At 42.9% G+C, this 25428-nt stretch overlaps 2 protein-coding genes across 3 annotated transcripts in view; one reads left to right on the forward strand and one right to left on the reverse strand.

Moving 5' to 3' along the window:
* hyls1 (HYLS1 centriolar and ciliogenesis associated) overlaps positions 1-17696 on the forward strand; it is a 29372-nt gene extending 11676 nt beyond the window's left edge. For both annotated transcript variants that reach the window (XM_085980180.1, XM_085980179.1), the window contains exons 7-12: positions 223-377; positions 805-865; positions 1611-1674; positions 3429-3510; positions 3608-3640; positions 17436-17696. In XM_085980180.1, the coding sequence (XP_085836306.1) occupies positions 223-377; positions 805-865; positions 1611-1674; positions 3429-3510; positions 3608-3640; positions 17436-17567 (527 nt within the window). In that variant the 3' untranslated portion in view covers positions 17568-17696. The remainder of the gene's footprint in view (positions 1-222; positions 378-804; positions 866-1610; positions 1675-3428; positions 3511-3607; positions 3641-17435) is intronic.
* mrpl4 (mitochondrial ribosomal protein L4) overlaps positions 17634-25428 on the reverse strand; it is a 29612-nt gene continuing 21817 nt past the window's right edge. The window contains exons 7-9 of the mRNA XM_085980181.1: positions 23413-23522; positions 21757-21830; positions 17634-17861 (exon numbers count right to left, since the gene is read on the reverse strand). Of these exons, the coding sequence (XP_085836307.1) occupies positions 17716-17861; positions 21757-21830; positions 23413-23522 (330 nt within the window). The 3' untranslated portion in view covers positions 17634-17715. The remainder of the gene's footprint in view (positions 17862-21756; positions 21831-23412; positions 23523-25428) is intronic.

Genomic DNA, 25428 nt, shown 5'->3' on the forward strand with positions numbered 1-25428 from the left:
TGATTCAGCAAAGGACCGATGAGACTCTGTAGGAGGAGAGGGAAGAGTGGGTAGCCTATCTGCTGCTTTTGCTCACACTTGAGGAATTTATCGAATTCTTCACTATTGCTCACAGTAATTGATTGTAATCCTGAACTGAAAAATACCGGAGAACTTTTGCATTACTATTTAATGTAACACCACAGCAGCTTCTTTATCTTTGGTTAAACTTTTTTTAAAAAGATGCAGTCAGTGAATTGGGACAGAGGATCAGCAGATTTCAGACTCTCTGCAATGAGTCTGACACGGAAAGTGAAGAATTGAGCAGCACAACTGATGCCGGAAGCATAGCTGGAAGACGACCACATTCTGCCCAACCATTCTTCACAAGAGATCTGGTAACTAATCTGAACAGTGTCCTGACTACTTGTTTTTGTGGTCAGGGACATTTCTTTCTCCAGTACATTTAATTGTGATTGGCATGTAGGATGTAAACTGCAGAATGATAAAATATATTAAAATAAAATATGACCAATTAATGTTCTAATGAGGACACTTTATTAAAAAAAAAAAAAAAAAAAATTTTTTATTGTATGGAATTAAAAATATACATAACTGCTTTTTATAAAAATTATTTGTTCTTGGGATGTGGATGATATTGGCAAGGGTATTGACCCAACCTCGGTAATAAGAGTCAAACTACATATTGTGGTACAGGAATCATGTGTAGGCAAGACCAGGCAGTTTCTCTTCCCTGAAAGTTTGTTAGGATGGTACAAACAAGGCATCATGCCGATTTTAGAAATGTTTTCCTCTCCCCTGCAGTGGAGCCATAGGCCTGCAGGGAACGAAGGCTACGGTTGTGTTTCAAATGCACCAAAATCATGTGAGTATTACATTTTCATTTTTCCTGTATGTTAGTTTCTCACAATTTAAGAACCCATGTAAATCTTTTGTACAAAGCAACTAATGTCCAATGAAACTATTCTAGTCTCTATTCTAAGCTGAAGCATTACTAAAATCAAGAGACTATCCGAGATTTTATTAAATCCAGTTTTATACTACCACTTTCTTAGTTCGAATTCCAGGAGACTGGTGTCTTTGCTTGTACTCTAAATCTGGCATCCCCGCAGTAAATCCATAGACCCATGAAAATAGTATTATATAGGTTGTAATAGTAGTTGGTAGTTCCCAAATCAGAAGCTTGTAGGTTCAAACACCACTCCAGGTCTGAACACATAGTCTCAGCTGTACTGAGTTCAGTATTGTCAAAGGTGGCATCTTTCATATGAGATGTTAAATTAGGGGAAATGTGCCTGTAAGGGTGGGCATAAAAGATTCTATGACACTATTCAAAGAGAAGAGAGTTCTTCAGTTCCTGGCTGAAATTTCTCTCTCCACCAAAAACAGCTTAACTGGTCATTCATCTCGCTTGTTTATGGGACCTTGCTGTGTGCAAATTGCTTCCCTGCTTAAGACTGAACATTCAAAAGTAATTAATTGGCTATAAAGTGCTTTGGGATGCACTTGGTATGTGATGAGGCACTGTATAAATGTAAGTTTATTCTTTCTACTGTAATTGAAATGACACAGAATATATGTTTAACTTTTTTTAATCAATGCCGTTGCAGTTATTAGGCCAGTAATGGATCATCCTCATACAAGAAACATAAAGAAAACTGATCCTGTAGCAAAGTAAGTGCTGGATTTGTTATTCATTTCCATTAAAAAAAATCTGTAACAGGATTGGAACAAAAGATTCCAATGTACTAAACTTTGACAATGCTAGTGTTGCTTATGTCTTCACCTTCCATTCCACTAGCCTCTGCATTTTTCAGATCATTTTCCAGGACATACAAGACATCCCCTTCTCCTTTCCACACCCCTGCTTTCTAGAGGGACCATTCCTTCTAGGATATTTTTGTTCATTGTTCCATCATTCTAACTTCTAGCTGCTCTTCCCTAGCACTTTCCCATGCAACAGAAGCACATGTTCATATTTTCCCAGATCATTGCCCAGTGCCCCAGACATTGCTTCATATGAGAGAGCAATTTACATGTATTTCCTCCAATCCAGCATTCTGTATTCAATGCTCATGAGACCAAGTACAGCTACTTTGCCAAATATGTTTTGTCCACATGATCCTGCCCTCTGACTCGCCATTTCAATTCTCCCAAACAATTTTCACTCTGACCTTTGTGTTTAGCCTCCTACACTGTTCAAAGCTCAACTCTAGGTTCAGGAACAGTAATTTATCTTTTTGATGGCACTCTGCAGCCTTCTGATCTGAAAATTGTTGCTTGCAACTTCTGACCTTTAACTAACTATCTCATTTTCTTGAAGCTGGTTACTGAGGATATGAGGCAGGGAGGAGAGACAGGTGACTGTTCAGGACCAGACACTTCATCAGAGCACAGTTTGGGAGAGAGGGAGGGAAAAGAAATGCTGCCATACAGCAGAGTTATTGGCCAATCTTTTTGGTGTTGCCTGCTCTTCTGTTTCCAGTAGAATTTTTTCATTTCCCCCAGCTGTTCATTTGCTTTCACTGAGGATTTTGAGTATCGTACCCCTCCCCTCTACTTTCATGCTTTTTTTTTGTTTTAATCTTTGTACATTAGGCACCAGTTTTCACCTTTCAGCTTTTTAAAACACATTTGCTGACTATTCAACTCATTAACTCCCTTTGTGACAATACTCCATTTACTTTGTTCAGCGCTATTAATATATACTTCCTCTTTTTAGATGCTGACATACCTGCCACACAGTTTCAGCAGTGCAGTTTTTTCTTTCTTGTTCTGAACATCCAGTGCCATTTAAATAGGGGTCATGACCCAAAGTATTTCTCACAACTGAAGGTTAATGTTCATTCTCCCCTCTCCCATATTTGCTTAAATTTTGTAGTCAGTTGAATACTTCCAGTTTTTATCATCATCATGCTCACAAAAGGATCCCTTTTACTCTTTGCCACAACAGTGTACCTTCTTACCTTCAAGAGTATCCACTACTGCACTAGTGTAAGTTTTTCTGGTTCTCCAGCCATCCCAATGATGGTGATCATGCCGATTTGCTGCATTATGGTCAAATTTGTGCTTGTGAAGCCTGTCGCTATAAATATTACTACAGAAACTCGTCACTTTAGACTTCTTAGTGAAGATAGTTGAGACTTTTATCCAGCAGTCTAGAGCTGTTTTTACCTTATTGGAGTTCTCTTGCCAAAAGGACCGTCTTACTTTAATTTTCACCAACACTTGAATATATCAGACGCCATAGACCCAAATTCTCCTGAGTCTCACCTGCTGCATTTGAGTCTCTATTTGAAACTACTAAACTTGTGCACCAATTCTTGCAGTGTTTCTTATCTAGCCTGTTAAGCCAAGTGATAAGCTACACATGTTAGGTGTCTGTTTGAGCAGAGATTTTATTACATGTATGCAATTGTCTTTTTCAGGTATTTTGAATATAAGCAAAACTGGGAAACTTTCAAACCTCCTGGAGAAAAAGATAGGAAAGAACTGCGATGGAGAATAAGGGTATGTATCTATTCCTTTAGCAGGACAGCTGCAATTTTAAAATAGTGATGTTAGTGCTCTTGGATAAACATCTCAAGTATAACTTGTTCTTCCTCAGGAACAAATGCTTTATAAGAGCCAACTACCTCTGGTGAGTAGTCTATTTATTTTCATTTCTCTCATTTTCACAACCACTAATGTAAGCCAAGTTCTCCTGAATCATGGTGGTCACATTAACTTTAATATACAGGAAACTTTTGTTTAACCGGAGGTTAAATGTCCGGAAAGCTCTATCTACCAACAAAATTCAGGAGCTGTTTCCTATAAGTTTTTTTACTTCTCGTTGCTTTTTTTTTTCCCCAGTCAGGCTCTGCAAGGTCCAGCTGAAGCTGTTGCTTAGCTAGAGACGCTTTTAAGCTGCGGCCGACTGTTTTGAAGCTGTTGCTAAGCAACAGGGTTTGTTGATTCACGCGGAGCTCAAAAGCTCTGTATGTTTTAACATTAGCGCTGGTTTCTACGGCAGTTTTGATGGTACAGCACCAGCTCGGTCCCGTCAGTGCCGGATACCAGAAAGTTTCCTGTAGCTGGTGTAAATCCAAAGTAAAAGATTATACACATTGCTGCTGATTTTAGTATTTTTGTAATACTTTGCACTTGCAATATATTAAATTAATGCCTGTTGCAATTTATATCTACAATATCTGTGTATTGGAATAATAATTATTTGAATTTCTCATCCTTGTTTTCAAATCCCTCCATGACCTCACCCTTTCCTATCTCCTTCAGCCCCACAACCCCCCACACCGAGATATCTGCGCTCCTCTAATTCTAGAAACATAAAAGATAGGAGCAGGAGTAGGCCATTCGGCCCCTCGAGCCTGTTCCGCCATTTCATGAGATCATGGCTGATCATCCAAATTCAGTACCCTGTCCCTGCTTTCTCCCCATATCCCTTTAGCCTTAAGAAATATATCTAACTCCTTTTTGAATATATTTAATGAATTGGCCTCAACTGCCTTGTGTGGTAGAGAATTCCACAGGTTCACCACTCTCTGGGTGAAGAAATTCCTCCTCCTCTCAGTCCTAAATGGCTTACCCCTTATCCTTGGACTGTGACCCCTGGTTTTGGACTTCCCCCGCCATTGGGAACATCCTTCCTGCATCTAGTCTGTCTAGTCCTGTTAGAATTTTATAAGTTTCAATGAGATCCCCTCTCATTCTTCTAAATTCTTGCGAATATAAGCCTAATCGACCCAATCTCTCCTCATGCGTCATTCCTGCCATCCCAGGTATCAGGCTGGTGAATCTTCGCTGCACTCTCTCCATGGCAAGAACATTCTTCCTCAGATAAGGCGACCAAAACTGCACACAATACTCAAGGTGGTCTCACCAAGGCCCTGTACAACTGTAGCAAGACATCCTTGCTCCTGTACTCTAATCCTCTTGCTATGAAGGCTGTTCTGCCCTCGCAACGCGCTTCTATGCAGAGCTAGACAGATAGCGAACAACTCGATATCTTCCAATAAAATCACAAGGCTTGACTTTTCTTGTAACGCTTTACTGAACGATTCTAATTGTAAAACTGAAATACAACACAGAAATGGAAGCACACATTAGTATACAGGCGCATAACTGATATGTATACACAGATTTAGGTACGCCTGAGCAACACAGTACATTTAGTAAACTGGGAGGCATTCTCTTTAAATTAGCCCTGTACATAGTGTATGAAAATACAGCTACTAGTTAATCAGCTAGGCAGAGAAAAGTTACAACTAAACATTTTCTACAACATACAGTGCACATTAATCATCCATAGCATTCTAAAATACTTACAGACAAACAATTTCCAAGACTCAAGCATGGGGACAATACAACTGCCCAGAGCCTGTGCTGCTGTAGGAGCACCGTGGTGTAGGTCTGTGTCCCAGCGAGGGCTCCACGAGGACTACGTAGCAGTCCTGTGGGGAGCGTGATGACCTCATCACGCTCGGTAGCGTTGTCCGCGCTTGGGGCGTCACGTGATGCGCGTGGTCGCGTTTCTGGCCGTGGAGGCCGAAGTCGGGAGCGGGAGCTGGAGGCCAGGCTGAGCCGATGCTTGCCGCGGGAGCGGAAGATCGCGTCGCTCCCGGCGGCTGGTAGATGCGGCCAAAGACGCTAGGCCGGGCTGTGCCGGCAGCCTTTCTGGAAGGCCGAGTCGGGCCGGCAGCCGCCTCACGCACGTCACGTCGTACGTGCCGTGACGTCAGCACGCTACGTTGTACGTGACGTGACGTCAGCACGCTAAGGCGCGTCTTAAAGGGGCAATGGCCCTAAAAGGTAAGTTAAAGGGGCAACGGCCCCAACAGGTAGGTTATACATATATAAGTAAGTTAAATACATACAGTGAGGTTAAGTTAGAGGGAGAGGCAGCACACTCCCCGCTTGGTACAATTCCATTGTACCACTACAGATACAAAATAAACCTGAAGAAAACGTCCTTTGGCTGCAACATACTCAGAGTTCGTTCTCTAGGTTACTTCAGAAAGGAGGATCTCTGAGACTGGCCTCAGAAACACTTTGATAGGCCCCTCCTTGACAATCTTCACCTCCACCTTGCGGACCCTCTTGTCCCTGGTCGGCAGAGTTTTGACAACCAGGCCCACTGGCCATTCATTTCTGCGTGCTTGGCTGTCTTTCAGCAAGACAACGTCTCTCACTTTGACGTTTGGCTTGTCTTCTGTCCATTTCCTACGGCTCTGTAGGGTGGACAAATACTCCTCTTTGCTTGGGGAATGTCTGTCCCTCTTCAAGACATTTGAATTCCTCCTTGAAGACATCATGCTGGACAGAGCGAATGATCACACCTTTGGCTTGTGATGGCTCACTTGTGCTGGATACTTCTTTAGAACATTTCCATCCTTTGCGTTCTATGTTGTCCGAATTCCCCTTGAAGGATGCTGCTACATGAATGAGTCGGGCTGTGGTTCGGCAGAGTGTTCTCCAGCTTGAGAATCGCTCGAAGCTTTGTGAGCCCAACTGAGATTCTGAGGCTTTGGTGACCAGGGTCGTAACTTCAGGCCGAATCTCGGTATCAGCTTCAGGCTCCACAAGGGTGAAGGGATTGGACTCAGGAGTCTCCTCTGTGTTGACATTAGACAGGAAAGAGGGGCCCGAGAACCAACTGCTTTGCTGTAGGTGTGCTGCTGGTATAGACCTGGTAGCATGGTCTGCAGGGTTCAGGTCCGTGGGGACATAGCACCACTGGTCAGGGTGAGTGGATCGTCTGATACGAGTCACCCAGTTGGAAACATACACGTAAAACCTTCTTGTGGAGTTGTGGATGTAACCAAGTACAATCTTGCTGTCCGTGAAGAACTTGACGGCGCCCACATCGATGTCAATCTTGTCTCTGATCAACTGTAGGTTCCATTTTGCTTCTTTTTCAGGGAGGAGTGGAGCATCCCACTCACTCTGATCCGATGAGAGTTCCCGTACAAATGCTTTTCCTTGCATTGTTATGGGAGCTACGAACCCCAAAGGGTCGTACAAACTGTTGACTGTGGACAGGATGTCTCTCCGTGTGAATGGCCTTTCTTCACGGGACACCAGGAATGTGACGCTGTCTGTTTCCAGGTTCCAGGAGAGCCCCAGGCTCCGTTGAAGGGGGGGAGGATCCACTCCAAGGTGCAAATCCTTCAGATCCTTGGCACGGTCCTCTGCAGGGAAGGCTTCCATCACCTGTCCACTGTTCGATGCTACCTTGTGTAGTCTCAGGTTGGGCTCTTTCCATGACCAACAACTTTCAGGACGGCCATCTAACTCCAGAAGGCCCGAACTCAACAACTCTCGGCGGATAAGGCACCCAGCGAGGTCCTGTGTACCCTGTGGCTCGGGTGAGGACTGCTTGGCTGGATTGGCCGAGTGCTGTGGAGGTCTCTGTAGGTAAGTCTTGCTTGTTTCTTCTCCTTTAAGCTCAGTGTCTCCAAAAACAGGCTGTTTGCTACTGTGTTGAGTAGCTGGTTCTGCGTTGAGATAGTTGGATGTTTCCTTGGAGAACAATTTGGAGTGTTGTTGGACACACTCACTTGTACGTTGCACTGGACTGAGGGGCTGTCCCAGAACATATGTTTCCTGGCTGGGCTCCCCGCCTTCGTTCTCCTCACCTTCTTCATAAGCTGCGGCTTTAGCTTTAGCGGCAGCGGCAGCTCTCTGGCTTTGGAGAATGTGGAGACTGGCAGCGAGGTCAGCTCTCTGCTTCATAACCCTAGCTTCTTTTTCAGCAAGGGCCAATTGAGCCTGGGCAGCTTTTGCCTTGGCACGTGCTTTGGCGGCTGCAGAAGCTGTCGATGACGACGGTCTGCTGGACTGCCGAGATGATCTAGTGGATACTTTAGAGGACTGTGCTGTCTGCTTCATCACACTAGCGTCGAGGTCAGCTTTCTGCTTTATCATACTAGCTTCGAGGTCGGCTCTCTGCTTCATAAGGTCAGCTTCTTTTTCAGCGAAGGACAATTGAGCCTGGGCAGCTTTTGCCTTGGCACGTGCTTTGGCGGCTGCAGAAGCTGTCGATGACGACGGTCTGCTGGACCGCCGAGATGACCTAGGGGATACTTTAGAGGGCTGTGACTTGGCATCGTTTGCTAGGAGAGGCTCATGCTTCTCGCTTGACTGGTCGACGTCCTCTAGGGTATATTGTTTTCCTGAGCGTAGACTCATGGTAGCTGAGTGGTATCTTCCTGCGCTTGAGCCCACTGTGCTGTTGTCTTTTTACTGTTCTGCCCTCGCAACGCGATTCTATGCAGAGCTAGACAGATAGCGAACAACTCGATATCTTCCAATAAAATCACAAGGCTTGACTTTTCTTGTAACGCTTTACTGAACGATTCTAATTGTAAAAAGACAAACAATTTCCAAGACTCAAGCATGGGGACAATACAACTGCCCGGAGCCTGTGCTGCTGTAGGAGCACCGTGGTGTAGGTCTGTGTCCCAGCGAGGACTCCACGAGGACTCCGTAGCAGTCCTGTGGGGAGCGTGATGACCTCATCACGCTCGGTAGCGTTGTCCGCGCTTGGGGCGTCACGTGATGCGCGTGGTCGCGTTTCTGGCCGTGGAGGCCGAAGTCGGGAGCGGGAGCTGGAGGCCAGGCTGAGCCGATGCTTGCCGCGGGAGCGGAAGATCGCGTCGCTCCCGGCGGCTGGTAGATGCGGCCAAAGACGCTAGGCCGGGCTGTGCCGGCAGCCTTTCTGGAAGGCCGAGTCGGGCCGGCAGCCGCCTCACGCACGTCACGTCGTACGTGCCGTGACGTCAGCACGCTACGTTGTACGTGACGTGACGTCAGCACGCTAAGGCGCGTCTTAAAGGGGCAATGGCCCTAAAAGGTAAGTTAAAGGGGCAACGGCCCCAACAGGTAGGTTATACATATATAAGTAAGTTAAATACATACAGTGAGGTTAAGTTAGAGGGAGAGGCAGCACAAAGGCCAACATACCATTTGCCTTCTTAACCGCCTGCTGCACCTGCATGCTTACCTTCAGCGACTGGTGCACAAGGACACCCAGGTCTTGTTGCAATTCCCCTTTTCCCAATCTATTGCCGTTCAGATAATAATCTGTCTTCCTGTTTTTGCCACCGAAATGGATAACCTCGCATTTATCCACATTGGGCAGATGCATGGCAAATGCAGTATAATCACCCAACCTGTCCAAATCATACTGGAGTTTCTCTGCATCCTCCTCCGCACACACGCCCACCCAGCTTTGTGTCATCTGCAAACTTGGAGATATTACATCTAGTTCCCTCGTCTAGATCATTTATATATTTATTGTGACTAGCTGGGGTCCTAGCACCGATCCCTGTGGTACCCCACTAGTCACTGCCTGCCACTTGGAAAAAGACCTGTTTATTCTAACTCTTTGCTTCCTGTTTGCCAACCAGTTCTCTATCCAAGACAGTACATTACCCCCAATCCCATGTGCTTTAACTTTGCACGCTAATCTCTTATGCGGGACCTTATCGAAAGCTTTCTGAAAGTTCAAATACACCACATCCACTGGTTCTCCCTTATCTATTCTACTAGTTACATCCTCAAAAAATTCCAGTAGATTAGTCAAGCACGATTTACTTTTGTAAATCCATGTTGACTTTGTCCGATCCTGTCACTGTTTTCCAAGTGCTCTGTTATTACATCTTTTACAATGGACTCTAGCATTTTCCCCACTACCAATGTCAGGCTTACCGATCTATAATTCCCCGTTTTCTCTCTACCACCTTTTTTAAATGGTGGGGTTACATTAGCTATCCTCCAATCCATGGGAACTGTTCCAGAGTCTATAGAATTTTGGAAGATGACCAGCAATGCATCTACTATTTCTAGGGACACTTCCTTAAGTACCCTAGGATGTAGATTATCAGGCCCTGGGGATTTATCGCCCTTCAATCCCATCAATTTCCCTAACACCATTTCCCTACAAATACTGATTTCATTCAATTCCACCCTCTCATTAGACCCTATGTTCCCCGCTATCTCTGGGAGGTTATTTGTGTCCTCCTTTGTGAAGACAGAACCAAAGTATGTATTTAATTGGTCAGCCATTTCTTTGTTCCCCATTTATAAATTCCCCTGATTCTTACTGCAAGGGACCTACACTTGACTTCACCAATCTTTTTCTCTTCACATATTTATAGAAGCTTTTACAGTCAGTTTTTATGTTCCTTGCAAGCTTACTCTCAATCTATTTTCCCCCTCTTAAATTAATCCCTTTGTCCTCCTTTGTTGAATCCTAAACTGCTCCCAATCCTCAGGTTTACTGCTTTTTCTGGACAAATTATATGTCCTCTCCTTGGATCTTAAGCTATCCCTAATTTCCCTTGTTAGCCACGGTTGAGTCACTTTTTGAAATAGAGTAAATTTGCCTTTCTAAATCTAGGCTTTATTAACTTTAAAAATCCAGTAGCACATCTTTCAACACCCAGTCCCAATCAAGGCTGTAGAGAACTGAATTTAAGATGGCCACCACGAATCACATGACATCAACTACCAATGAGTTTACAGCATATATCTCGAGGTAGGAAACAAACAACCAATTACAATACTTCTTACTAAACATAATCACCACATTCACCCCTCCTTTTAAAATATACTCCAACCTAAATAACCTTTACAATTTATAATTAATTATTTACAACTAAAACAATACAAATAATATTTCAACAATTTTAAAACATTACTATCAATTTAAAAGTCCATTTTCAGTCGGTCGACCGGATATCTTATTCGTGTCGACCTTCTTAACCCTGGTGAAATTCCTTGCCCTCCCACACCAGGAGACACAGAAGTATCTTCTGCAGGAAGGCTATCCATATCCCGATTATCAACGGTTTCCGGATTGGAAATCCCATCAGGAGGTAAACTGGGACGGTCATGAACATCCATCGAAGGCTGACTAATAGAAGTATAATTATCTGCAATAGGATTGGAAATATTCGTAGTATCTGTAACGACATCCACATTATCTGAATCATGACTATTGTTAATATCCTCAGAAGAGGGCTGGCCACCACAAGGAGCCAAGTCTTTAATTGAAACAGTACTTTCTTTCCCATCTTGGAATCGAATATGAGCATATTGGGAATTTGCCTCCAACAGCTCCACCTCCTCCACTAAAGGATCATATTTTGACAATCTAACATGGTGTCGAAGCAGCACAGGTCCCTGCATAGTAAGCCATGAAGGTACTGAATATCCCGTAGTAGATCTCCGCGGATAGTTAAAGAGCCTTTCATGGGGGGTCACATTAGTAGCCGTTGAAAGCAATGATCTAATGGAATGCAGGGCATCAGGCAGTACCATTTCCCACTGTGTATTCTTAAGGTTCCGGGATGTCAAAGCCAACATAACTGCCTTCCAGATCACCCCATTGTATCGTTCACACTGTCCATTACCCTGGGGATTATACGGGGTAGTTCTACTAGTAGAGATTCCCCGACTCTGAAGGTATTCCTTCAACTGGGAAGACATAAAAGAACTTCCCTGATCCGAATGGATATACGCAGGCATCCCAAAAATGACAAAAAGTTGAGTCAGACATTTGATAACTGTAGCAGCTGATACATCTGCGCAAGGAAAAGCAAAAGGGAACCTTGAAAACTCATCCACTACAGTAAATATATATCGATTTTGAGTCGTTTAAGGAAGAGGCCCCTTAAAATCAACGCTCAAACGTTCAAAAGGAGAAGTAGCCTTTATAAGATGAGCTCGTTGAGGCTTAAAGAAATTCGGTTTACACCGAGCACAGATAGAACATGATGAAGTCATCCGCTTGACGTCTTCAACTGAAAAGGGCAAATTCTTACTGCGTACGAAGTGTATCATCCTCGTAACCCCAGGATGGCATAAGGCATTGTGAAGATTAATAAGCGTATCTCCGTGAATCACAGAACAATAAGCCCTCGACAGCGCATCAGCAGCAACATTATCCTTCCCCGGATGATAAACTATATCAAAATGGTAGCATGCCAACTCAATCCTCCACCTCATTATTTTATCATTCTTGATCTTTCCAAAATGTTTGACATCAAACATAAAGGACACAGATTTTTGGTCAGTTACCAACGTAAAATGTCGCCCCGATAAATAATGTCTCCATTTACGCAGTGCTTCTACTATTGCATACGCCTCTTTCTCTATTGAAGAATGTCTTTTTTTACTATTGTTCAAGGTACGTGAGAAAAAGGCCACAGGTCTTCCATTTTGGTTCAGAGTAGCCCCAATTGCAAAATCAGAAGCGTCCGTCTCAATCACAAAGGGAACCTGCTCATCAATAGAATGCACAACTGCTCCAAGGATATCCTTTTTAAAATTATCAAAACACGTCCTGGCCTCCCATGATCGAGGATATGTCGTAACCCGAATAAGGGGCCGGATCTTCTGTGAAAAATTTGCAATCCAATTAGAATAAGAAGAAAACAGTCCAACAACTCGTTGCAAAGCCTTAGAATTAGTAGGACAAGGTAAATCAATCAATGGTCGCAGACGTTCTGGATCTGGTTTAATCTTGTTTCCCGAGATAATATACCCCAGTAGATTTACCTCTGGTCGAAAAGATACACTTCTCTTTATTGAAAGTTAAACCAACTCTTTCCGCAGCTTGAAGGAATTTTTCTAAATTAGAATCATGCTCCACCCTTGATTTGCCACACACCGTGATGTCATCTAAGTATGAAAAGGTGTCAGAGAGAGAGTTATCACTTATAAAAGCATCCATTGCCCGTTGAAAACAAGCAACACCATTAGTAACACCAAATGGTATTCGGCAAAACTGATACAGCTTTCCGCCAGCCTCAAAGGCCGTATATGGTTGATCCCTCTTAACAATAGGAATCTGATGATAAGCACTCTAAGTCAATAGTGCTAAAAACCTTATACCGAGATACTTTGTTGATAAGCTCATCAATCTTAGGCAAAGGGTACGCATCTAATTGAGTATACCTATTAATAGTTTGGGAGTAGTCTATCACCATTCGTTTCTTATGTCTCTCGTTAGTGGTGACAACTACCTGTGCCCGCCAAGGCAAACAACTAGGTTCAATGATTCCTTCCAATAAAAGACGTTGAACTTCAGAATTAATACATTCTCTATCCTGACTGCTATACCTTCTTGACTTGGTAGCAATTGGCTTACAATCCGGCATCAAATTGGAAAAAAGTGATAATGGAGAAATGGATAAAGAGGTTAATCCACAAATAGATAAAGGTGGCTTAGTCCCTCCAAACAAAAGACTGAGAGACTCGTGTAATTGAAGCACATCATGACCAATCAAAATATCCGCACAGAGATTAGGCAAAACAGATAGGCGTATATCAGTATACGTATTACCTAGAAGAATCAATTTCACAAGGCAACAACCAGCTACTTGTGAAGTGAGAGTCGTCTGAGCCATACACACCTGATAAGTAACAGGCGAAATTTTCAAACGCTTCTCCTTCGTAAACTGAAGACTTATAAAACTCTCGGTACTGCCCGTATCTATAAGGGCCTTCACTTCTAACCCATTAACTTGGGCCATAACTATAGCTTTGTTTAGGCCATGAGCAAATGCAGCAGAAATTGATGCAATAAACGCCCTATCTAAAGGCTGAATAGTCGCAGAGGAGGTAATTGAACCTGATGATTTACAAACACGTGCATAATGACCTCTCTTGCCGCATTTACTACACACAGCCTCCCGAGCAGGACACTTCAGACGAGGGTGCCGGACATTCCCACAAAAATAACACTTCTGAATCCTAGAGGCAACAGCCGCCGAAGTAGAAACTGTTTCAGAATCTAGTAAACCACTCCTATTAAGTCCACATAATTCCTTTTCATCTGGAACTGCCGAAACCACAGTCGCAGACCGACTAAAAAGAGCATAAGAATCCGAACTTCTCTGAGCCACATCCAATGTAGAGGCTTGCTCGAAAGCACTCTTGAGATCCAAAGTCTTATTTTCTAACAACCGCTGACGAATTGATCTAGACAGTAATCCATTAATAAAAGCATCCCGTACCGATTCTTCCTTATATTCTTCTACCGTCACGGCCTTATAATTACAGTTAGCACTAAGGCGCCGAAGTGCTTGTAAATAAGTATCCAAAGATTCTCCCACCTGCTGCCTACGGGCAGATAGATGGTGACGTGCAAATACCTCATTCTTTGGTTTAACAAAAATCTTTTCCAATGTAGAAATAGCCAATTCGTAAGTTTCACAGTCCAAAATATACTTATACACATCCGGAGCAATGTAGTTGATCAGCATATTCAGCTTATTTAGAGACTCTTGATCCAACACACCCAAAAAGTTTTTAAATGTACGATACCAGTGTTTCCATTTATGATCCACTCCTGCAGAATTAGGGTCAGCATTGAATCGTTCCGGTTGAAGATATCGCTCCATTCTGACAAAGTTAATAAATTGAAATAAAGAGATTTGCCTTTCTAAATCTAGGCTTTATTAACTTTAAAAATCCAGTAGCACATCTTTCAACACCCAGTCCCAACCAAGGCTGTAGATAACTGAATTTAAGATGGCCACCACAAATCACATGACATCAACTACCAATGAGTTTACAGCATATATCTCAAGGTAGGAAACAAACAACCAATTACAATACTTCTTACTAAACAAAGAATAATCACCACACCTTTTTTGTTTTATTTTTATGCCAAACCGGGATGAACAAATTCTGTAGTTCATCCATGCGATCTTTAAATGTTTGCCATTGCCTATCCACAGTCAACCCTGTAACGTTCCCCAATCCATCCTAGCCAACTCGTACCTCATACCATTGTAGTTTCCTTTATTTAAATTCAGGACCCTAGTCTCTGAGTCAACTACTTCACACTCCATTTTAATGAAGATTTCTAATTCTATCATATTATGATCGCTCCTCCCCAAGGGGCCTCGCACAACAAGATTGCTAATTAATCCTTTCTCATTGCATAATACCCAGTCTAAGATGGCCTGATCTCTAGTTGGTTCCTCAACATATTGGTCCAGGAAACCATCCCATATACACTCCAGGAATTCCTCCTCCACAGTATTGTTACTAATTTGGTTAGCCCAATCTATATGTAGATTAAAGTCACCCATGATAACTGCTGTGCCCTTACTGCACGCGTCTCTAATTTCCCGTTTAATGCTATCCCCAACCTCAGCATTACTGTTTGGGGGTCTGTATGCAACTCCCACTAACGTTTTCTGCCCCATGGTATTTCTTAGCTCTGCCCATACAGATTCCACATCATCAGAGCTAATATCCTTCCTTAGTATTGTGTTAATCTCCCCTTTAACCAGCAATGCTACCCCACCTCCTTTTCCCTTTTTCCTGTCCTTCCTGAATATTGAATACCCCTGGATGTTGAATTCCCAGTCTTGGTCACCCTGGAGCCATGTCTCCGTAATCCCAATTATATCATATCCGTTTACATCTATTTGCGCAGCTAATTCATCCACCTTATTACGAATGCTCCTCGCATTAAAACACAAAGCCTTCAGGCTTGATATTTTAACACTTAGTCCTTTTAGAATTATTATTTACTGTGGCCCTGTTTGATTTACACCCTTGATTTCTCTGCCTTCCACTTTTGCTTTTCTCCTTCCTGTCTTTTGTTTCTATCCTTGCTTCCCTTTCTTCTCCCTGCACAGGTTCCCAACCCCATGCCATTTTAGTTTAAACCCTCCCCAACAGCACTAGCAAACACCCCCCCCATGGACATCGGTTCCGGTCCCACCCAGGTGCAAACCGTCCAGTTTGTACTGTTCCCACCTCCCCCAGAACCGGTTCCAATGTCCCAGGAATTTGAATCCCTCCCCTTTGCACCATTCCTCTAGCAACGTATTCATCTGAAATATCCTTCTATTTCTACTCTGACTAGCATGTGGCACTGGTAGCAATTTTGAGGTCCTATTTTTTAATTTACCTCCTAACTCCCTGTATTCAGCTTTTAGGACCTCATCCTGTTTTTTACCTATGTCGTTGGTACCTATATGCATGACAACTGGCTGTTCACCCTCCCCCTCCAGAATGCCCTGCAGCCGCCCAGAGACATCCTTGACCCTTGCACCAGGGAGGCAACATACCATCTTGGAGTCTCGTTTGCGGCCGCAGAAACGCCTATTTATTCCCCGGCAATAGAATCCCCTATCACTATAGCTCTCCCGCTCTTTTTCCTCCCGTCCTGTGCAGCAGGACCACCCATGGTGCCAGGAAGTTGGTTGCTGCTGCCTTCCCCCGATAAGCCATCTCCCTCAACAATATCCAAAGTGGTATATCTGTTTGAAAGGGGGATGGCCACAGGGGACCCCTGCACTACCTGCGCCTACTACTCTGCCTGATGGTCACCCATTCCCTTCATGCCTGTGCAGCCTTTACCTGTGGTGTGACCAACTCCCTAAACGTGCTATCCACAATGTCTTCAGCATCGCGAATGCTCCAGTATGTATCCATTCGCAGCTCCAGCACCACAATGCAGTCTGTCAGTAGCTGCAGCTGGATACACTTCACGCACACATGGTCGTCAGGGACACAGGAAGTGTCCCTGATTTCCCACATAGTGCAGGAGGAGCATGCCACGGGGCCGAGCTGTGCTGCCATGACTTACCCTTTAATTAATTCAAATTAAATTAAATCAAATCAATACCACCAATTACACTACAATTAAATGATATACTCAAGGGCCCTTGTTTACTAGCACTCCCCGCTACACAACAGAGACCCATGAAACTATAAACCACAAAAATCAAGTTTGGAAAAAAGCGAAATACTCACCAACCAATCACTTACCTGCTTTCTGGTGACATCCACTTAGATTACTTTTTACTTCTCTCTGCTGCCGCCGGTGAGTCTGGGCCACTCTCTCTCTCCCCGCTCCTTAACTCCTCGGTCTCCGCGCTCAGTCTCCACCCAGGGCCGCTCTCGCTGCTGCCGCCGGTGAGTCTGCCCTCTTGCGCATCCCTGATTATAATCGCTCAACCTTTGGTGGCCGTGCCTTCTGTTGCCTAGGCCCCAAGCTCTGGAATTCCCTGCCTAAGCCTCTCCGCCTCGCTACCCCTCTTTCCTCCTTTAAGACGCTCCTTAAAACCTACCTCTTTGACCAAGATTTTGGTCACCTGCCCTAATTTATCCTTGTGGTTCGGTGTCATTTTTTGTCTTAAAATACTCCTGTGCAGTGCCATGGGACGTTTTACTACGTTGAAGGTGCTATATAAATACAAGTTGTTGTAAGTCGACATGTTTGATATGCACTTCTGAGTTACGTAACTGAAGAGTCACACAAATGCCTGAAAGTAGATCTCCACTTTGTTTTTGTTGTAAATGTTGCTAATCTGGCTTTTAATTGCTTCTTAGTAAGTTTAGAAGTAGCTTGTGGATTATCAATAGAATAACTATCTTCTCTTTGCCTTCTCCCCACCCCACCATAGAAACCTCAACGCATTTATGTTCCAAATGACTATGTTGTACCAACAGAGAAGAAAAGGTCTGCATTGCGATGGCAAATTAGACACGATCTAGCAAGTGGAACCATTCCACAGAAATTTTTCTACCCTTTATAACTGGATGAAATCGGGACACTTTTTATATAAATAATGTCCTTTTGTAATTGACTAACAAAGCATACATTTGCACAATGAAGTCAATGATTTTATTGAAATCGTACAAAATAAAAAGTCCTCTTTTCTAAACTTGTTTTCCACTCAATGCTTAAGGAAAGTCTCTGTAAGGTAGTTTGAATGGATAGAGGGGGGAGAATCTGGTATCGTGCCACAGCAACTTCTTCTCTAGAAAACGGACCGCATCCAAGGTTAGAACCAAGGTCTCATGTTTCAGCATACTGTGAACATTCATCCCTGAAAGAAAATAGAGCAGCATTTCAGAAAGTCAGTAAAATACAGACCATTTGGAAGCAGCTTTCCTTTGTGATTAAATGAGAATTTTTTTTACATCTCATGATAGCATAAAGTGCAAATTAGTTGTAGGATACATCCTCAACCCAGCTCTAATTATTCTTGTGACAGCTAATTAATATTGAATCGAGTAGGTTTGTGATGGAGGACTCAACCTACTGTAAGAGCATGGACTTCTTCGTTGTCCTTCATTAACAGGTTCTGCCATCTTGTTTCCTAAATAAACAATGTAACCTCCTCCCCCCACCACCCACCATTTAACAAATTATATTGGGAGTAGTCATACAGCTCACACTCTAGGAACAGTGGGTCTGCTGAAGGATCTAAAAAAATCAGATTAAAGCAGCCTCCTCAAGTTACAATCTTTACTGAATGACCTGTTCCTAATATATTGGATCTTTTTTCCTGTGAGAACACTGGCAGTCATGACAGAAGCTGGGTAGGGCAGCAATAGAATGTTATATAGGTTCAGCAGAGACAAGAAAAAGGTCACCAAGATTCTCACGTTCCCTAACATGTGATCAGGACTAGAACTTGGCTTTTTACCCCTCTTTTCCTCATCTAAGGATACAGCACAGAAACAGGCTGTTTGGCCCAACCAGTCCTGGTTGAGAGGGAGAGGGGGTCAGTGTAGTGTTCCAACCAAATCAGCAGAGACATGGATTTTACTGATAAAATGAAAAACATTTACAAGATTAGTGAAAAAATAGACAATTCCCTGGAGTATTCCTCTTAACTGCTCCGATAAGCAATTCAATTTCACCTCAGCAAACCACATAAGAGCTGGTAAGTCAGTAATTAGAAGAATAATAGCATTACTGTGTACCTTGCCTGCAGGCTTAATAGCCAACAAGTTTTTACAGATAAGGTGAGTGCTTTTCTTTAAACTTCATTTTCTCACCTCCTGTTCCCCAAGGCACTGACTTCTTGCTTGGGCAGTAGTCACCCTCCATGATCCTCTCCCCAGTGATCGTTATTCACATGCAAGCCTTGACGGTCAGTATTGACCGGCTACTTAATAGCAGAGGTTATCACAGCTCCACCCAATCCTGTTCTCATGCATTAGCAGCAGGATTGCTGGAGCCAATTGTAATTCAGGGATTCAGACCTTGTCTGTATGACTCAGCTACAAATTGGATAAATGAACAGGAGAAACTGTGACAGTACCATTATTCTCCTAGCACCATTTCTTCTACCAATAAAGTATGGAAATCCATAAATAACATCTCACAGATTAGCTGGTCATATCTCATTGCTATTTGTGAGATTTTGCTGTGTTCAAATTAGCTGCCAGATTGACTACTTAAAAATAATGAATTGGCTGTGAAACACTTTTGCGACATCTTGACATAATAAGGCATTGCATAAATGAAAGTTCTTTCTCTTTCTTACTGGTAATCTTCCACAAACTGTATTTAAAAAGGAATTTAAAAGGAACTTTGCAATCAACTCCAACTGTACCATTTTATAGCTTTCTGTACAAGAGCACTCTAGAAATGCAAGTGTGAAACTAAATATATAGCTGGTCTACTTTTAAAAAGTAACAAATAGGTAACTTCCCATTTTTCCTTAAACATTGATTAGAAGAAGGGAGAATAAAAGAGTAGGAGTTAAAGACAGTTTTTCCAGAGTGATTGGAAGTGGATAGTGGTGTCCGATGTCGGGTTGAGATCTGCAATCCTGTGGTAGGAATATGAGTGGATGGAATGTTCAAGGAACATTTTGCAACTAATGTAGTTTCTTGCTTGAAACAGTTTTGTGATCGTCAATACCTGTCTGATGCATGTGCTTCTGCTTCAGTAAGATCATAGAAACAGACATAAGAAAGGAGCAGGAGTAGGCCATTCGGCCCCTCGAGCCTGCTCTGCCATTTAATGAGATCATGGCTGATCATCCAAATTCAGTACCCTGTCCCTGCTTTCTCCCCAGATCCCTTTAGCCTTAAGAAATATATCTAACTCCTTCTTAAATATATTTAATGAATTGGCCTCAACTGCCTTCTGTGGTAGAGAATTCCACAGGTTCACCATTCTCTGGGTGAAGAAATTCCTCCTCATCTCTGTCCTAAATGGCTTACCCCTTATCCTTAGACTGTGACCCCTGGTTCTGGACTCTCCTGCCATTGGGAACATCCTGCATTTAGTCTGTCTAGTCCTGTTAGAATTTTATAAGTTTCAATGAGATCCCCTCTCATTCTTCTAAACTCCAGTGAGTATAAGCCCAATCACTCCTCATACGTCATTCTTGCCATCCCAGGTATCATTCTGATGAATCTTCGCTGCACTCCCTCCATGGCAAGAACATCCTTCCTCAGATAAGGTGACCAAAACTCCACACAATACTCAAGGTGTGGTCTCACCAAGGCTTTGTACAACTGTAGCAAGACATACTTGCTCCTGTACTCGAATCCTCTCGCTGTGAAGGCCAACATACTATTTGCCTGCTGCACCTGCATGCTTACCTTCAGTGACTGGTGCACAAGGACACCCAGGTCTCGTTGCACTTCCCCTTTTCCCAATCTATTGCCGTTCAGATAATAATCTGCCTTCCTGTTTTTGCCACCAAAGTGGATAACCTCGCATTTATCCACATTATACTGCATCTGCCATGCATCTGCCTAATCACCCAACCTGTCCAAATCATACTGGAGTTTCTCTGCATCCTCCTAGGATGTAGATCATCAGGCCCTGGGGCTTTATCGCCCTTCAATCCCGTCAATTTCCCTAACACCATTTCCCTACAAATACTGATTTCATTCAGTTCCTCCCTCTCATTAGACCCTATGTTCCCCGACATCTCTGGGGTCTTCTCCTCCTTTGTGAAGACAGAACCAAAGTATGTATTTAACTGGTCAGCCATTTCTTTGTTCCCCATTATAAATTCCCCAGATTCTGGTCTATCTGAATATGTTGTTGTTTCTGCTCAGGCTTTTAACTGTTTCCCACATTACATTGGCTCATTTAACATAAATCATGCTGTCAGGATTTCATTGAAAACTAGTATAAAATGAAACATAGGAAAGTAAATAAAGAAATGAGATGGATGGAAAAATCAGAGTCAGAGAAAGAAAGACTTAGGTTTATTTAGCACCTTTCACGACCACCGGACGTCTCAAAGCGTTTTACAGCCAAGGAAATACTTTTTCCAAGTGTAGCCACAGTTGTAATGTAAAGATACTATTCATTTTTGAATTGGTACTGTTAACTGAAACATGAGAATAAATTCCCTATTCTAACACACTCTGGAAACAAAGTACGGCAAGTTGCAATCCACTTATTGAAGGAATATAAAGGGGGTTTTGATATTGTACTGATGGAGTGAAGAAGATGGTTGCTGATGTGTTACGTTATTTTGCCCTCCCCACTCTCTTCATATTCTAAAAGTTGTAGAGTTCCATGGGCATTGGCAGCCCTCTGATAACTAATGAAGAATGGTCATCTAGGTGAGAGTTAACCTGGAAAAAGACATCACAGTCCAACTCGATCCTGTCTTCATCCAAAATCTGCAGACACTTTCCATTAGAGGTTAATCATTAAGAATCAGAAACCCTGGCTGATTTTGTTTTCCCTCTCCCTAGCCCAGAGATACAGAAGCCAATTGTGCTTCTGCAGCAGAGATACTGAGCCAGGGCCCTTCCTGTTCTCTAAAGCTTAGTATCATGCCAGGGCATGGACTTACCTACTGAGCCACTGGGTGAATGTATGTTGCACGTTAAAGGTTCTACCACAATGACAAACAGATTTAGGGCTATTTGATATGAATTGTTACAGATATTCTGAAATTTTCTTTAAATTTATTTATTTTGGACCAAGCAATAAGACAAAAAAAAAAATCTTACCTATAACAGGCATCACAGTTACAGTTTTAGAATATTTTGTTGCCTCTAAAATATTTTCTGGCATATCTTCATTACTAAAGGAATGAATAGTAACAATCAATTTCACAATACATACAGAAACATTTAATAAAGTAATTGTTACAGTATCTTGCCACAGTAAAACAGAAATTTCAGTTGACATTTCCTCTTGGAAAAACAAGCCGGTTTTCTCTAATCAACAGCTTGCTAATGAAACGGAAGGAATATATGACTAAAGTTTGAGATTTTGTTCGGTCATTAATTGCACCAAAAAACATGCATTCTTCTTTTCATGTTACCCAAATTGCCAAGCTGCTAAACTCAAAAGGGAAGGAAAATCTATGGCCATGATTTTGCCAGCGCTCAGAGGGTGGGTTTGGAGGCAGGTCCGCTGTCAAAATCGAAATGATTGACAGCAGGTTGGGAGCCCGCTCCAAAACTGCCTCCATGTAAGTTTCCAAAATGTCGTGTTTGTGATTTCAGAACGGACCCAACACCAAGCAGCATTTAAGATAGTTAAATGCTTGTTAACTACTGTTTTGCCAGCCTATTTCTATTTTACCACTTTAACGAGGTTCACGTCAGGTAAGTAGGTCGGCTTCTCTGTCTCCCCATTGCTGTGAATAGGTGCCAGCTGCAAAAGTAGTATGAAAGCTACCATTTCACAGCTGCTCCTTCAGCTTGAGCTTACCATCTGGCTGGTTTCTTTTTTAATAGGTGTCTGTGTAGCAGTAGGATGTAGGGCAGATAATGTGCTTGGGTAGCTCCTGCCAGATTGAACATTCCCATTTAAAGGAATTTCATACAGAATGTCAGATGGCCACAGTAAAGATTGTGTATGAATTGTCATAGGGCCATGCCTTAAAGTAAAAACGACCTTAACAGAAAACACGTTTGTATTATTTATTCTCTGGATGTGGGCGCTAACTGCAAGACTGCATTTATTGCCCATCGCTAGCTGCCCTGATAAAGTGATGGTGAGCCTTCTGTAGCTATTGTTTTTACAACTGAGTAGCTTGCCAAAGCTCTTCAGAGTTGTGCACAGGTGGCCGGTACTCCTTCCTGAAAGATTAGTGAACCAGTTGGGTTCTTCTGACAATCTAGCAACTTTCATGGGCATTTTTTGACCACTAATGAGCAGATTTATTGAATTCAATTTCACAACTTGCTATGGTAAAATTTGAATTGATGACCTTATGGTAGCTAGTCCAGTACCTACTACATTACCAAAACTTTTACACTATGATACCCTGTATACTCTGAATCGAGTGATTTAAATAAAATGCATTTCATATAACTTTCCTTTGGTAGACTACATTTTGATTTTTCTTGAATAGAATTAAAATTAAAATTTTCCTGTGTGATGACTAATTGACCAGCAGTTGAACTCAATTCCCCAGAATGAGGGTAAAACATGATCAAATGCCAGTGCCAACTGTACAATGAAAGAATCAGATCATTAAATGGTACATTTATTAATGTATTGCCAGTAAAGGTAATATTGCGTCACATTATCTTTCTTTGGTAGTGGATTAAAAAGCTTGAACTAATTGTCTCTCAAAACAGTTATATTCAGTTAACCTATTTTTTCGGAGGTTCACAAATATTGCATCATAGTACAAAAGAACAAATACTTACACATCTACAAGGAGGACAGAATCTCCCCAGTGTCTATACCGTGCCAAGTCAAGAAGGTACTGAGGATCTGGGCTGGGCATCTCCAGGGAATCGATAATGTGAAGGTAATCCTAAAAATACAGCCATCAGAAGTTATTGCCAATAAGTTCATTAGGGTGTGGAATAGTAGGTGAGTAAAATGATTAAATATTCTGACAAATTTTGTTTTGTATTAAGATGTGTAGTTTTGCTAGCAACTTGGCTGCCAAATAACTGATTTAATTTTTATAATTCAACTACCTGGCATGGTTTGGAGAAAAACTGGAGAACAACCTAATTTGCAGATTTCTCCACTACGACCATCAGCATAACCGAGACTAGGCAGATAGTGACAGATGTTACTTCAACCCACCTGGGGTGGTGGAGTTAAAAATGGAAAAAGCTTCACTATTGAAAGGCACTTCACTTAGTGGCTCCCATATGATAATTATTAAATGAATAAAATGCTGGCTGTGGTTAGAATAAAGGTGAGTCACACCTTAAATCTTTGTTCATTCTAATCTCTGGCATAGTGAGCCGCTATCCTCAGCAGACATGACATAGCATAGAAACATAGAAGATAGGAGCAGGCCATTCGGCCCCTCAAGCCTGCTCCGCCATTCAATGAGATCATGGCTGATCATCCAAATTCAGTACCCTGTCCCTGCCTTCTCCCATATCCCTTTAGCCGTAAGAAATATATCTAACTCCTTGAATATTGTAGTGTATGTGCCTTTAAGAGCCCCATGTGTACTGTAATGCCGGTAATGGCCACTCGGGCTATATAAGCCTGTATATTGTGCTGTATCAGTTAGTTCCCCTCCAGACTTTGTTCAGTAAACACCTGTGAAACCAACTCCTGTCTTCAGTGTCTCTATTAACACACGGACACAACAGTGGCGACGAATTGGAAACGGACTTACCTGCAATTCGGCAGCACCTCAAGGACATCGATTCCTCTGGCGTCCAAAGTTGAAGAAAAATCAAGAAAAAGAAAAAGCAAAAGCTGTGGTTTCACCAGCTAGCCAAGCTGGTGGCAGGTACTGCAATAATCCTTTCTGGGCATCGGGCTGGGGCTCCAGCGGCTGGCTCTGCAGCTAGGCCAAGCAGCGAAGGCGGAGGCAAGCAGTAACAGACGGGGAGGGAGCACTCGGGAGACGGCCGGCACTGCAAGCAGGTCGGCGTTCAGACCTAGAGAGAGAGTCCGGCGGGAACGAGTCTCCAACTGTAAATAAATAAATAAAAAATGGAAACCGCGGGAAACGCCATATCTTGTCTGCAGAAAAGAAAAGCGCGGGAAGCGCCTTTTTTTTCTAGGATGCCTAAGTCTGGCAATATTCACAGAAATCACAGAAACCCCACAGTGCAGATAGAGGCCATTTCGGCCCATCGAGCCTGCACCGACACATATCCCACCTGATCCCCGTAACCCCTACACCAACACATATCCCACCCTATCCCCATAACCCCACGTATTTAATCCCCCTAATACTAAGGGTCAATTTATCATAGCCAATCAACCTAACCCGCACGTCTTTGGACTGTGGGAGGAAACCGGAGCACCCGGAGGAAACCCACGCAAACACGGGGAGAATGTGCAAACTCCACACAGACAGACACCCGAGGCCGGATTCGAACCCGGGTCCCTGGCGCTGTGAGGCAACAGTGCTAACCACTATGCCACCGTGCTGATGCTTTTGATAACGAGATAGAGGATTGGACCACATATGTGGAAAGAGTGGAGGTATATTGCACCGCAAATGGAATAAAAAATGAAAAAAAAGCGTCAGTACTGCTAAATCTAATGGGCGCAAAGACATACGGGCTGTTACGAAATTGAATCACTCCAGCCAAACCAAAGGACAAGAATTTTAAAGAAATTGTTGATACCCTACAGGAGCACTTAAACCCAACACCGCTGCTGATAGCGGAACAATTCAAATTCTTCAAGAGAAATCAACACAAGAATGAAAGTAACGCGGATTACCTCACCGAATT

This window comes from Somniosus microcephalus, chromosome 3 (genome assembly GCF_052327205.1).
Source record: "Somniosus microcephalus isolate GS21.2 chromosome 3, FLI_Smic_1.0, whole genome shotgun sequence".
Lineage (NCBI taxonomy): Eukaryota > Metazoa > Chordata > Chondrichthyes > Squaliformes > Somniosidae > Somniosus > Somniosus microcephalus.